At 48.6% G+C, this 14,754-nt stretch overlaps 1 protein-coding gene across 3 annotated transcripts in view; it reads right to left on the bottom strand.

Moving 5' to 3' along the window:
• The window catches only part of GLYR1 (glyoxylate reductase 1 homolog), a 35,267-nt gene extending 21,034 nt beyond the window's left edge, over nucleotides 1-14,233 (bottom strand). For 2 of the 3 annotated variants that reach the window (XM_046666160.1, XM_046666158.1), the window contains exons 1-5: nucleotides 14,031-14,136; nucleotides 12,986-13,022; nucleotides 11,777-11,856; nucleotides 3,308-3,446; nucleotides 2,505-2,747 (exon numbers count right to left, since the gene is read on the bottom strand). In XM_046666160.1, the coding sequence (XP_046522116.1) occupies nucleotides 2,505-2,747; nucleotides 3,308-3,446; nucleotides 11,777-11,856; nucleotides 12,986-13,022; nucleotides 14,031-14,134 (603 nt within the window). In that variant the 5' untranslated portion in view covers nucleotides 14,135-14,136. Of the gene's footprint in view, nucleotides 1-2,504; nucleotides 2,748-3,307; nucleotides 3,447-11,776; nucleotides 11,857-12,985; nucleotides 13,023-14,030 lie in introns of all 3 variants that reach the window. The other variant, XM_046666161.1, reaches the window with a different exon arrangement.
• Between the last annotated feature and the right edge of the window lie 521 nt (nucleotides 14,234-14,754).

The raw sequence follows: 14,754 nt of genomic DNA on the forward strand, positions 1-14,754 counted from the left end.
GCCACCGATTCCCTACACCCCTAAAGGCGCTTAATTATGGCCAGTGTCTGAAGTGAACCTGCACTGCTGGCCAAGCTCCTTCCTCTCCTGATGACAAATCCTTCAGGAGAGGCCAGGCCAAGCACGGAGACTAGGTGGACAGGATCCCGCTAAGGATCTGTCAACAGCAGGCAGAACTCCTGGGTGGATACCTGGCTCTGAGAACAGCAGCAGAAATGTTACTACCCTCCAATTAATAATTCAGACCCAAGGGCAAAGTTTTGACTCGGAGCTTGTGAGAAGAGTCCCCAGCAGTAAGGCAGGAAGCAGCCTCTGGGACTGCACTAAAACAACCACGCTCTCCCTGCACAACGGCTACTGCTGACAAACAACAAACCGACGCGGTGTGTCACACACACTGTCCTAAGTGCTTTGCTTGTGTTAGTTATTTAATTCTCCCAAAAAACGAAGAGGCAGGGACCCTTATTATTCCCAATGATCAGATGAGGAAACTGAGGCAGAGGTAGCTGGCCAAGGTCTTGCAGCTGTAGCAAGTCCTGGAGTTAGAATTACAACTCAAGGCCTCTCCCAACCTCTCCTTTGTACATACTTCTCTATATCCAAAAAGAAGTCCTTTCTCTCCAAGGTGAGCACAGGAGTTGGCAAAATCCATGGCTTAAGATACCAGACCATATGTATTTGGAAAATATTATAAACTTGATAGCTCAGATTATTCTGGATCCCCAGGAAATGAATTCAATTGGACCAAATTAGATCATACTGCCTGGAAAGTTCTTCATGTGCTGCAGCTGGCAGTTTTCTGAACCTTCTCCACCTGTGGCTGGTGGGTCCCTGTGCTCACAGTCACCCAGGATCTCCCCACTGCTATAGTGGCTCTCATCTACTCTCTGTCTCAGGTCATTTAACAGTGAGAAGGACCTTCTCTAACGCAGAGGTTGCACAGTGGCAGCCCACAGGCTGAATCCAGCCCAGAGAGATGTTCCTTTGGATCTAAAAGTGTTGTAAAAATTTGAATTAGCTTCTAATATTTAAAATTGGAATATTCTACATCAAAATCTGTACTTTCAGCCCCTCTTGAGAAAAAACAGACGATCTGGCAAAAGTTGGCTGGAACCCGGCCAGAGCATGACCTCCGCAGACGGCCAGCCGCCGCGCCCCTAACGCTCTCGGCACGGAGGCAGGGCTGGGCCGTGGAACCTCAGTGGGCTCCACTGGCTTCCATCACCTGCCCGGTCTCGCTGGCGCCTGAATTCGCAAGCCTTGACTTTATGTCCAGCGTCTCATCACAGCCTCACCACCTGGCTGACTGCCAGCCACCTGGCTTCCACCCCCTTGATCCTGCTCTAACCATCTCGTGTTTTGCCAGACCACCCATTCTCCTCCCTTGGCCTCTGAAACCTGACACAAATCTTTTGAGCAAGAAGGTGAGAGGCACATTACTTCCGCTTATTTCATTTTGCTGGCTCTTCTGCCTCCTTCCAACCCTGAAGTACGGGCACGCTCCCTGCAAAGCCCACTTCTGCCCTTCACTCTTCTCCTTCCTTCCTTTCCCCAGACAAACCCCATCTAGTCTCACGGATTCAACATCCTTTCTATGCACTTGCCTCCACGCCCACATTTCCATCCTGGCGTTCCTCCAGGGCTTCCTGGCAGTCTAGGCACTGCCCCAAGTGCATCACACTCACAGCAGAACTGGTCCTCTTGCCCCGTCAGTCAGCTCCTCTCCTGACCCCTCCGCTCTTAAGAAAGGTATCCCCATTTCCCCATGCACAAATGTGGGGTCAGCTCCCTTTCCCTTTTCTCCTCTGTCCCCTCTACCATCAGTTGCCATATCTCATGAACTCTTCCTCTGAATTGCCTCTCACACAGCCCCTTTCTGTATCTGCTGTCACTCCTCAGCATAGCTCCTTATGAAGGCACACCTGGGTTTAAGCCTGCTAATTGGCTTTGAGCCTTTCTTCCCTTCCCTCCGTGATTACCAACACACAGCTTGGAGCACACTGCCACCTCCACACCCAGCTCAAACACCTTCACGGCCCTCTACTAACTCCATGACAGTATCACACTGCTTAAGTAGACCTCAAGGCATTCCACAAGCCAGTCACAACCTATGTTTATCTCTCTACTCTCCTTCCTGCCCCCTACAGTACCGAGAATATCCACGTCAACATTAAGCCCCATGTGGGCTGTGCCCTCCGCCTCTGGAACACCTTCCCTTCTGTCTTGCTAAGGCCTTCCAGTGCCAGCCCTTATGTGCTGGCTCAGGTGGACCATTCTCCTGCCTCCCCGATCTGGCAGAATGAGCAATCCTTTGCTGCCTTGTGTTCCTACTGCATGCTCGTGCATCCAGGCCGTGTCCCTCCCCTGGTCTGCAGGATTCCTTAGGGCAGCATTTAGCACAGGACTCTATGTCCACTCAGTGAGCTGAGGCATACTGTAGAGCTCAACTCTGCCGTATACAAACGGAAGTCACTAATCCCAGAAGCTGCAGAGATAAAACAAACCTTCTCATCCTTTGGGGGCCGACCCCGTTTCCGGGGACTCTGCTCTTGGGCTCTTTTCAGAGGGGACTTGGAGCCTCTCTCTGAAGAGCCTGAAGACACCCTCTTCTTTCCTTCTCCCACGTTCTTCTTCACCTTCCCTTCAGACAGGCTAAGCTTGCGCTTCTCATCACCTGAGTTTGGCCTACTTCTCTCCTCACTGGAATTACGCCGATTCTTGTCATCAGCAGAATTGTGGGATGATGTCTGAAAGTTTAATAATAATAATGATAACCACCACAACAGCCGCCGCCATCACCACCACCATTTTTACACGAGCTACACCCTGTGATAAGCGCTTTACATGCATTACCCACACGACAACCCTATGAAAACAGGCCCTGCTGTCATCCCACTGACATTCGAGGAAGCAGATTAAAAACAAAGAAATCAAGTCACTTGTCCACAGTCCCAAAGCTAAGAAGTGAGATTTACAGCCAGGCACTGATGTACCCCAGAGGCTGTGCTCCTAATCTCTGTGCTGGAACAGGGCAAAATGGCCTGTGCTGTACTCAGAAGCTGAGATGCCTCTCCTGGGTCCAAGCAACTTTCCGAAGAGCAACAATCTATTCCAGAAAGGTCAGCTGCATGCATGGAGTTTCAAATGATTAGCAAAACGCTGATACCTTAGAACTGAAGTAGCTCTCTCTTCACGGGTATTTCATAAGAATAGAGTTTCGGATTTGGGTGACATTTACTCTGTTAGTTGCTATGCAAAAATAACTGGGCTGGTGTTGGCATAGAGTGAGAATCAAGGGGTCTCTCACCTGGTCTTTCCCTTTGGCTCTCCTGAGGAACTCTTCCACGGCATCCACAGCTTGCTGGAATCTTTTTCCCTTGTTGATCTTTATCATTTCCTCCTTATGCGCATGATATGGCTTTAACTGTTCCACTTTGATCCAGGCACTAGCAGAGAACACACACAGCAAGGGTATGATCCACACAGCCTGTGCCAACAAGCATCAAAGACCTCACCCGTAGCAGAACGCAAATATCCATTTGGTTTAACTGGACTTTGAAGCAGACCTGCCATTTTTTCAAAACATGCTATCAACACCCCAAATTCTTGAGCCTAAAAGTATGTTTTCTTGGAACAAGTCAAGCAGAACAAAAACAACAAACAAAATTAGCACATCCTCCACATGAAATCACCGTGTTGTAGACTGTTTCCACTCCAGTTCACTAGCCTTCTATGCCAGGCTACACACACCCTGCCACTCGCTCAGGACAGAGGAACACTGGAGATGCTCTTCCATTCTCCCCACACAGCACGAAAGGCCCCACATGCATACCAGGGAATCAGAGCACCTGCAAGCATTATCAACCGTGGCAGCATCACTGCCCGTCAACAACCTTAGCCAGACTGACGACCTGTCAATCAACTGAGAATCAGGGAGGCTACGAGGGCTAAAGAAATCATCTAAAATCTGCTGCTCTTACAGATATTTGCAGCCACGGAGCCTATATTTGTTCATAAATGATTGTATCCATGGCTACTAACACATGGTTTGGAATGAGGGCAGCAGTCACAAAAGGCGGCCTTTAAAAACAAGATTTTGTTTGTGATTAAAGATAGAAGAAAATATTCTTCTGATATTTAATTTTTAATTCCTGCCACTAACACATAACACAGGAAAGTGAAAAAAGCCATCAGTTGTCAATTTTGGAATATGTGGCCTACCGTCCTCACCTGAACAAACTTGCCCCAGCCGGCTTTCTGTAGTTTCCCTAAATGACATTCAGTTTACAGAATTCCAGTAAAGGAGAGAACTTCATAGGCTTGGCAGGTAACAGTTAATCTATATTTTACCCTGTAATACTCACAGGTTTCACAGTATAACCTTCAGAAAAAGTGGGTCAGGTTAAAGATGTAGAAACTGGGCTATCACACTAACTTACAGTTCTCTCCTTTAGAAAAGGCCTGAGAATATTCACTAATAATAGCAAAACTGCCAACCTCTGTACACAAAAATAATGCTACCAACCCACCATCAACCACCTGTGCTTTGAGTGTTGTGCTAATAGTTGTGATGATGGGTCTGTAGGAACACAACAGCTCCGGGACCATCAGCCTGCAAATGCGACAGCAAACCAGGACTGAGCATGTCACCTATGGCTAAACAGAACTAGACAACAGAACGATGAATGGGTCTCAGATGCTAGTCTCATTGCATAGAGTTCCAACCAGGTGAGGCAAGCAGGTAACTTTCTAGCGACCAACTCATCTTAAAGTCTAAAATTTGACAGGATAGAGCCAACAGGTCCAATTGACAGGAAGGAAGAACAGAATTAAATTTCAACCCCACATTGCCTGGCAAATATACCACTGGCCCTCTTGCCTCTCCTTACCTTTAATGTTTCTAAGGATAGAACACTAGAGCAATCAGATGCAAAGCCAGACGCCCCAAAAAGCAAGTTAAGCTGTTACACTAACTGGCAGCTCTGAGATGACACAAGTATCAGTGATGAAGTTTAAAGAGCCATGTGCTCTGGACAGGCCTCCTTCTTCTCTGAGCTTCAGGTCAGAAGCTGAGACCCACACAAGTTCCAGTATAAGACCAACGGGGCCACTTTTATGGAGCCCCTTGAGATGGGACAACACACTCTCAAAATCCTAATCCCTGCCTCTCCGTCCCCACCCTAACCTCTGATTCAGCGTAAGGGGAAAGGTCAGAACATTTGCGGAGGAAGCACCAATAAACTCATGTCTTCATTGGAGCATTTTAAGTGGATTACTAATTTCTGCCAGGAGAACAGTACAGTCAAAATTCCACTCATCCTGAAGACCAGCATTTGAGATACTAAAATGAAATTTTCCTTTATGACCTTCTTTGAAAAGTGAAAGTGGTTTGCTAAACAAGCTGACACTATGACTTCAAGAGGAAAAATACAAGAAATGTTATATCTACTTAAGAAATCAATCTATTGTTGGGGAAGCATCCCATTGTACCAGAGAAAAAGCAAATAAAAAGCCAGCCCACCAGAGCCCTGGGAGGATCACCTCTTGAGAGGAAGCCAAACCGAAATCCCTTTGGCCATCTGAAAAGAATGTTTTCTCTAAAGGCCGTACTGCAAAACCCTGTCTCCCCAAAAAGGGTGTGCTTTTCTGCTGGAACTTCAATAATGCACCTCTCCCCGATCCACTGAGGCCCATCAGTGGGGCCTGGCATGCAGCTGGTGCTCAATAAATAATCCCTGAGTACACAATGCCTTTTGGGCACGGTCGGGAGGCTGGCCTGCTGGCCTCTGGGTTAAGTGCTGTAAGGCTTTAGTGGCTTTTCGTAGTTGTTGCTGTTGTTGTTCTTTAAGTCACTGTTCTGTTTCCTTCCTTGATATAAGCTGTAACTTGTGATTTCCCACATATCATCCTTCCAATGCCTAGATGGAGCTGGACCTTTTCTGCCCGGTTTACTGCAGGCTGGGGAGTCAGAAAATCAAGTTGAGTTGAGTTGTGTTTGAAGTACGCAGCTTTGCTTTTAGGTACAAGGAAGTTAATTACACATCGTTTGTAGAAGTAAAGCCTGGAAACGAGCTAACTGGCAATCAGTGAGGTTGCTCCAAAGAAGGGAATGGAAGGCTCCTCAAGACAGCTGGCTCAGTGGAAAAAAGAAAGATGCAGAGCAGTGTGTGTAAAAACGAGGAAAAAGGAACATGAACTTTTTGATTATGCACCCAATATCTCTGGAGGGGCACGCCAGAAGAAGCTAGTATAACAGGATGCCCGTGGGCAGGGAACCACGTGCTGAAGGATGGGGATAAATGTATGGGGAACTGTTTCGTGGTTATAGCTTGATTTTTTTAGGGGAACCACAAACATGTATTATATTTAAAAGACAACAAATCAACAATAAAGGCCTCTTGTAGAACGTGGGCTATTCCAACTGCCCAGAGGGCTCCTCCGTGATTTCCTTGTTTGTAGCTTTGCTCAGGTGGGTAGCTACTGCCTGTGTAGCTGCACCTGTAACACTGCCCAGAGAGCAAACTTACCCTGGTATTCTGATCATGCCTCTAACAAATTCTTTTCATTTGTGAATATAAACGTTCCACTAAGCCACCCTCAGATTACACACTCCACTCAAAATGAATTTAAAAACCTCACATTTTCGGTGCCAGCCCGGTAGCATAGTGGTTAAGTTCGCACACTCCGCTTCGGCAGCCCAGGGTTTGCGGGTTCGGATCCCGGGCACGGACCTACACACTGCTCATCAAGCCATGCTGTGGCGGCGTTCCACATACAAAAAATAGAGGAAGATTGGTACAGATGTTAGCTCAGGGACAATCTTCCTCAAGCAAAAAGAGGAAAATTGGCAACAGATGTTAGCTCAGGGCCAATCTTCCTCACCAAAAAAAACCCCTCACATTTTCAAAAACTTCCATAATTCTGACCTGCTTTCTCCTTAAATTAATATCATACCACGTAGATAGCATATTAAAGATGCCAGTCTATGAACAATCTCAAACACCCTCATACATGTGTCTCAGACTTCACAGACACACAATAACCTGGGCAGGAGTAGGGGTGGGGAGAGAACACACATGCAAGCACAGTCCAAAGGTGAGAATGAGGACGGGGTCAAAAGATGTGAGTTCGCTTCTCCACCTGGATTTGGTGAGCAGTACTTAGTAAATAATTTCTCTCCATCCCCCCCGCCGCTTTTAAATCATTGAAAGAGGCTGAGGATTACTGAGGTGTCAAAGGTCTAAGTCTAAGCTGTTCAGAAATCAAGACACCCCAAACCCCAAACCACCAAAAACCATAAAGAAAGTAATTCAGAATTTCTCAGTGAACTTCGAGCCATGATTATCATACAGACATCAACAAAGACTTGCAGACAAGACAGACTGAGAAGACTTTGTTTCCAAAACGAGAAAACATTCCCAAATGCTGGATGAGGCTTTCAAGCTGTGCTGCCTATGGCAACACGGCCAGCCGCTTCTTTCTGTGCCAATTTCTCTAATTCTGGTGCATGACATCTGCTCCTGGAGTCCACTGCCTCAGCCACGAAGGGTGTCACCTATAGGACAGGAGCCGCTGCTGGCGCTGGGAGGATAACCTAGTCTACTCTCTCTAGGACAGCTTTTGTCCAGCCCTGGCAGAGGGACCCTGCTGGCTCAGTCCAAATACCCAGAGCAGTGGCGCTCACTACCTGCTTGGCTCAATTCTGCAACTGTCACATGGTGTCGGGTGTAGGGAAAGTGCGTCAATCAGGTGCCAGGTGAAAAGAAAAAGGGATGCTTAGATGGTTCCAAACTGCTATGCTTCTAACTATGAGCCACAGATTTTTCTGGAAGAGTTACTTTAATACTCAGACATCTCACACCCGGCTTGTTCCACCTTATATCTGGTTTGAGGTAAAAAGTACCTCAGGCTGGGATCCTGGACATCTTATCACTTAACCGTAAATCTCCTGCCTCTCAGTTTGCATGTCTGTTAAGAAATAAGAACCAGAACAACCACCTCATCCATTTCCTGGAGGGCTGTCCCCTGCGGCTCAGAGGTGAGGACTGCTACAGAAACTCTCAGGGTGTCGTTTGGGATCTACACATTGTTTGTCCACAGTATTCTCCGAACTGCTTTGTTTCTGGTGGTTTCTGAGCACCTGCAAAGTAAACGAGCTCCCTCCATTCTGCCATCCTCAGCCACTGATAAAACTTTTAAACCCCAAGCTCAGTTTCTACTCTCATGGGCGACCACTGGTCCAAGGTGGGCCCTCAGGCACCTGAGATTTAGTCTTTGGTCGTGGTCACTTGGTGGAGTTGGCAAACTTACGCTGACCTTGTTTTTCCCTGTTATTTCCCTGAGATGGAAAACGACTGCAGGCACTTGCTGTTGTGGCCTCCAGCCTCCAAGAGCCGAATCTGGCCATCTTACTAAGTCCTTCCCCACGCAGGGGAGTCTGGTGAGCAAGGCTGGTCCTCCCTTCCTAACAATGGGATGTCAACATAATTTGTTAGATGTTTTGGCAGAGGAAGAGAGAGAGAGAAAAATTAGTTTCCCAGGATTGAAATCATCATTCATCTTGTCTTAAAGAGCTACCCGTTTCACTCTTCAGTAAAGGTCCTTGCTAATATAAAAAAATCAACTCTCTCTATATTTTTTCCTTAAGTAGCATGTCAGTTTTGAAACTGACTAACTCTGACTGAATCCCACATTCCTTAGGAATACAGGAACAGCCCCACTGGGCCAGACCTTGTCCACTGAGGCCAGGTTCCAGGAACCAACGGAGCCTCCACCCAGGACATGCCAGGCACGTCTGCCCCGCTTGCTGACATCCAGCATTAGAGGCAAGGGAGAGGCCAGCTCCTTCTGTAGCCATTTATGGCTTTGCCTTTCACAAAGCAGTTCTCATCTCTAAGAAGTCCACTTGCATTTCCTGTCTAAAACTCCTCTCCAACGTCTCTCTCATACAGTACTCCTTACATGTGCCCTGAACACAGTCACACGACTCATGGTGCCCCTGTTGAAACTCTGAGGCTTTATGAACAAGCGTCTATCTCCTTAAGGCCATTCGTTATTTCATCAATTCTGAATATGTTCTTTTTTCAGTCTTTGCCTTTTCCCATTAGAGAGTCCTACTGTTTCATCTGACTGGGCTCCCTTTTCTGATCTTGACTAGTTCCACCAGATCCCTTGGGGAGCATGGACTGAACTGCACACAGTACTCCTGCTGAGGCATGGTAGTTTTTACATAAAGGTGGAACAACATAAAAATAAGAAAAAAGACCCCTTCCCCCCAAAAAGGTGGAAAAATGTATTGTTTTGTGTTCAAAGCCTCTTTGGTCAAAAGAGCAGACCTGGCTGACATCCTCAGGAATCTCCAGCTCTCAGATGCCTTTCTTTCAAACACAGATCCTCTCTCTCTCTCATGGGCAGAGTCTGTGTCTATCTCTCTCGTATTTTCCTTAAAGCCACTTGCTTCTTACCAACTTTCTTCCTCTCTTGTAACAGATCTATACCCCGACCTGGTTGTTGAACACCTGCTGTAGGACAAACCACACCATGAATAAGTGACACTACTTCTTAACTATGATGTAGGGAGCATTATCCTCACATACGGACGAGGGTGCAGAGGCTTAGAAAGGTGAAACAGCTTGCCCAAATCACAGAGCAGGTGGAACTGGGACCTGAATGCATGTCAGACCAGTAAGCGATCCAGAGCTCTTTCCCCAAAGTAATTTGCTGCTACCCAACAATCTGGAGATTTTGCTTCAGATAATACAGATATTAAATAAAATGTGCCTTAACACTGATCACTAAGAACACTTCTCCCTTCAGAGAAGTGCTTGTAGATCCTTACCCTTTGTTTCCCTCCATTAAGTCAACTGCATAGCCACAAAAAGAGAACATTAGTCCCAGGGCGACTTAATTTTTAAATCACGTTTTATATGGAACTCCAGCAACAAAGTTTAAAAGGCTTAAAGATATTATATCTAACAGTTGCCCTGTATCCACTTGACTATGAATCCCCTCAAAGAACTTTAGCCGGTTAGAAATTACATCATCGCCACCAACAACCACAGGAGGTTGTTTTCGTGTTCAGTAAGTGCATCCTTTTCATTGGCTTCACCTGTTCGCCTGGCTGTGCTGAAAGTCACTCAACTCCAATTTTCCGTGTCCTATCTGTTGTATTTCTCAAACATCAAGGCCATATTTATTCTTCTAGCCTTCTAGCATTTTTTTTGAATTATAAGAACATAACGGCTTTCAGAGCTCTTGTAATCCTTCTGTGCATTCCCACTCTGTTTCAGATTTGTGTACTTCATTTAGCTGACCGAGTTAAGCCAATTATACTGCCTCTCTTATTCCCAACCCCAGTTCTTTACCCCAGGCAGGGAGCCTCTCTCTGCCTACACAAGCAACTTGATGTCCAGCTGTTCACAGTATCCCCACTGCTTGGAACGCCCTTCTTGTTCCTGCCTATCCAAATTCTACTCCTCCAGAGCGGGGTTCAGATCCCATCTCTCCCAACAGCCTTCTCTGACCCAGCCGTTCTCCACCGCTCTCTCCTTGTTCTAGAACCCTTTAACAATTCCCTGCATCACTCATTCTGCCCTTAATCCCATCTGAAATATTTATGCCTGGTCACCTGAGTTCCTGGAAGGTGGGGACCACACATTTGCTTTCCTGGAAGTTCCCTTTGGTGTCAGCAATGTGGGGTGTGGCTGCACAATCAGCGCTTGTTTTATGTACCAGGACAATTTTTTTGTGAAATCCATGGCATTACCAGAACATTCCCTCTTCCAGAGTATCTCTGGTTCTCACAGCCCTGAGCCAGTGACTCCCTTGAAATATCACCATCAAAAGACTGCTACATTGGTTTGTGGCAGAGAACTGGGCCTGGGTCTTAGTATATCTGTATGGTGAAGGTAGACACACCATGCAAACTCTAAACCAGGATAAGGACTCGGATGTATAAACTCCTGAGTGAGAGAAGAACACTGTTCATAAGAGATTTTGCTATGGAATATTATATATTGCTTTCTAGGAATGTATATTTAAACCACTGGTGTTAGATTTATCAGAAAGCCACAGACGTTTTTCAAACCCAAAGCTACATTTTCCTCTAAGAGTCATAAATAGAAATACAACTACTTAAAGAAATCAAACCATCTAGCTAAACCCAGGTAATCAAGTTGATATAGTGATAACGCTAAACAAACCACCCGAAACTCAAGTAAATACACATTCTCTCCCTCACTGTGACGTATATGGCCTATCAAAGGATCTCAAATTGATGGTCCTGATTTCAACTTAAGAAAGATCTGGTTAAAAAGCTTTACTGTTACAATATTACAGCAAGTCATCTAATTTTACAGAAGAGAACAGGATCAATCACTTTTATTAAGGTAAATAAAATTTTAGTTTTCACCATATACCTCATGCATGAGCCACAGTGATAAACAGCCATTTAAAAAAAGAACCAAATATGGCCCTTATAATAGGAACTGCCTATGGAGTTGGGTAAAGAGCTGAGAAAAACTTTCTCAACATGATCCTCATATTTACAAAGTGGTGAACCTTCATTCTCACTTGACTGACATTGTTACTGGCCCCAGAACAATTTCTGCGAGATAAGAATAGCAGTTTTTATTTAGGTATGGAGCGAGAATGACATACCATTCTTATAGACTACAGTAAGACTGAACTAGGGTCCCTAGAATATTCTCAAAGCACCTCAGACCCAGGGCAATGCCCAAACAAAGGGAAAGTGAAGCTCTTGGGGAGCACTACTCACTGATCTTCTGTTCCAAAAAATTTCACAAAAAAGCATTTCTTTCCACGTGGTTTCTTCAAGTCCTTGGGCGGATTAACAATCTGGAGGATAAAAGGGAAACAAAGATTTTTTTCCACAGCTCTAAACTAATAAGAAAAAAATGAAATGAAAGGAATACCACTGAAGAACCCAGAGCCTAGCACATGTCCAAATCTGACACTTTTACTAAGATGTGTGCAAATGTGCAAATACTTTAAAAGTTTCCTAAGTCTAACGTGTAACACAGTGTTCAGTAGATACTATATCCCTTTTACTGCAATGGCCCTGTTTTAAAAGCAGTTAAAACTAAGACCAACATCATTCACCTCCGACGTGACCTTGTCATCATTGAAGAAATGCAGAGGACACTCTTAAAAATATTTGTGTGTGAGGCCGGCTCAGTGGCGTAGTGGTTAAGTTGGCGTGCTCGCTTTGGCAGCCCCAGGTTTGTGAGTTTGAATCCTGGGTGCAGACCTACACATCGCTCATCAAACCATGCTCTGGTGGCATGTCACATACAAAACAAAGAAAGACTGCCACAGTTGTTAGCTCACCAACAATCTTCCTCAAGCAAAAAAAAAAAAAAGTGTGCAGAAAAAGTTGCGACAGGTAATACCGACAATGAAGGAGGCACTGAAAATGCCATATTGCAAAGAGATAGTCTAAAGACATTTCCCAGGCTCCTAGCAAGAAGATAAAAACAGAACATTTGGAAAGCTATGACGGATCGCCTCATGCAAAATCTGGAATGCCAACTTTTGCAAAGATGCACTGGAGCAGCACATATGGTAACATGGAAAGAAGATTTAAACTTAGTTGGACAAAAATACTTTGACTTTTCACTAACCTACATTTAGATTTCTCTCTTCCTGGAGAATTTATTTTCTTCTCCTTTTGTTAGATTTTAGTGCAAAGCTGAATTCAAATTAAAATTGACTTCCAGGGTTAAAAGACTGCACGAAAACCATCTCTGATGCAAGAAACAAGGGATTCCTGCAGATTAAATGACCCGACTTATATTGCTTTTCCTAAACAAACTGATAGTAGAAGAAAAAAAAAATTCTGAGTGCCACTTAAATAGGCCCAGTTTAATGCTAGAAATTGAGGGGAATGCATCTTACATTCTCCACCTTCTCAAACTCAACTTCAGATGTCTTCCTTTAGCAGCTTCTAGTAGTAGAAGACACTCACCTTTCCCGGCCAAGGAGGATACCGGCCGAGTTTCCCCCTAGAGAAAACACAGGGAATCAGCATTTGCCCTGGAAAAGCCAGTCCACCTCCTTTAACCCACTCAATATGCAATTTATCTTCCTAAACCTCCCCTCGCTCCCTCAAGTGCCAGAACATAAAGCTGGCAAACAGGACTTCTCAATCTGGTTTCCACAGCCGGGCCCAAGACGCCCAAAGCCCTCAGAGCTGGAACGCAAAACTGTAAACGTGTGTGCATAGGGTATGTGCACTCTCCTGGTGGCAGGGAACACATGACAACAAAACCACAAGAGGCACTTGTCCAGAGCCATCCCGGGACGCGGGCGGGGGGCGGCGCGCTCTGTAAACACAGACTTCCCCTCGCAAAGTCTGGTTTCATTCACCGCGGGCCGGCCGACTCTGACAAATGCTAATGTGAGCCTTCCTCCGGGCCGGGAGGCGAGCTACGCAGCTCCAGGGAGGCGGCGACCAGCAGACTCGGTTCGGGACGCACAGGCGGACAACGGGAGACACGTAGGGAAGGCACCGGCCCCGGCCGAGCCTCCGGCGTAAAGGAGAAGTCCCCACTCCACTTCTCCACGGGGCAGCGCCGGCAGCCGGGTTTCGACACCCCGGGCCAAGCCGCCCGCCCAGGTCGGTGCCATCGCACCGCGAGCTTGGACGGGCTCCCCGGCTCTGCCGCTCTCCGGGGCGCCGGGGCAAGACCTCGAGGAGCCGGCGTGCGCAGGAGCCGCGCGCCGCCGGGGTCTCCCTCCACCGTAGCCGCCGGCGTCCGGGCCCGCAGCGCCGTGCTCCCCAGGCGGCTTCGGGGCTCTGAGCCCGGCCCGCCGCGGCCACCCTCGGCCTCGGTCCCCCGGGGCCGGGCTGCCCCTTCCGCCCGGCGTCGCTCCCAGCGCCGGCACCTCGCCTTGCCCTCTCGCCGCGGCCTGGAGCGCATGGAAAGGCAGCTCCGCGGCTGGCAGCGCCCCCCGCGCCCGGGGAGCAGCTCCGCGGCGCGCCTCGCCCGGCCCCGGCCGCCCGGACTCACCACACCAAATCGCCGAGCCGCAGACTCACAGCCGCCATCTTACCACCCGACCACGGCCGCCGCACGGGCCGCCGGGAACACCAGGGCGCCCCGGCGCCGCCCATTGGAGTGCGCGCGGCCACGTGACGGGGGCCGGCTGTCACCGGCCACGCCGCTGCCCTGACGTCACCGCGCCCGCCGAAGCTCATTGGCTGGCCGAGCGGCACGTGACCCGGGCGCCGCGGTCTCCGCGCGCCGGAGCCCCGAGACTCCCGGCTCCTGTCCCCCTCCCTCCGGCTCGTGACAACGAAGCGCCCGCGGTCTGAGGCAGCGGCGGCGGCGGCGACTGTGCGGCTGGCCGGGAGCGCGAGGGAGCCGGCCCTGCGCTCCGCCCCGCCCCCGGGCCCCGGCCTCCCGCCCCCTCCCCCTCGGCGCTTCCGTTACGGCCGTTAGTTCCGCGCGGGCCCCGGGGCCGGCCGCGTCGCCGCGCCGGCAGCTGCCCTGACGGACCTCGGCGCGGCCTGGAAGCCAGCCTCCGCCCGCGCCCGGGGCCCCGCGTCCGGCGAGCTCTGCGTGGCCGCGCCCGGGGAGCCGCCGAGTCCTTCGGAGCGAGCTTTCAGCCGGCCGGCGTCCGGGGAGCGGCTCGCAGCCCGCGTCCGCGCCGCAAGTTCTCCCGGGACGCCGGTGCCGCCCGCCCCGCGGTCCCGAGTCGCTCGCCCGGCCGACGTGGAGCCGGCGCCTCTCC

This window comes from Equus quagga, chromosome 7, assembly GCF_021613505.1.
Source record: "Equus quagga isolate Etosha38 chromosome 7, UCLA_HA_Equagga_1.0, whole genome shotgun sequence".
Classification (NCBI taxonomy): Eukaryota; Metazoa; Chordata; class Mammalia; order Perissodactyla; family Equidae; genus Equus; species Equus quagga.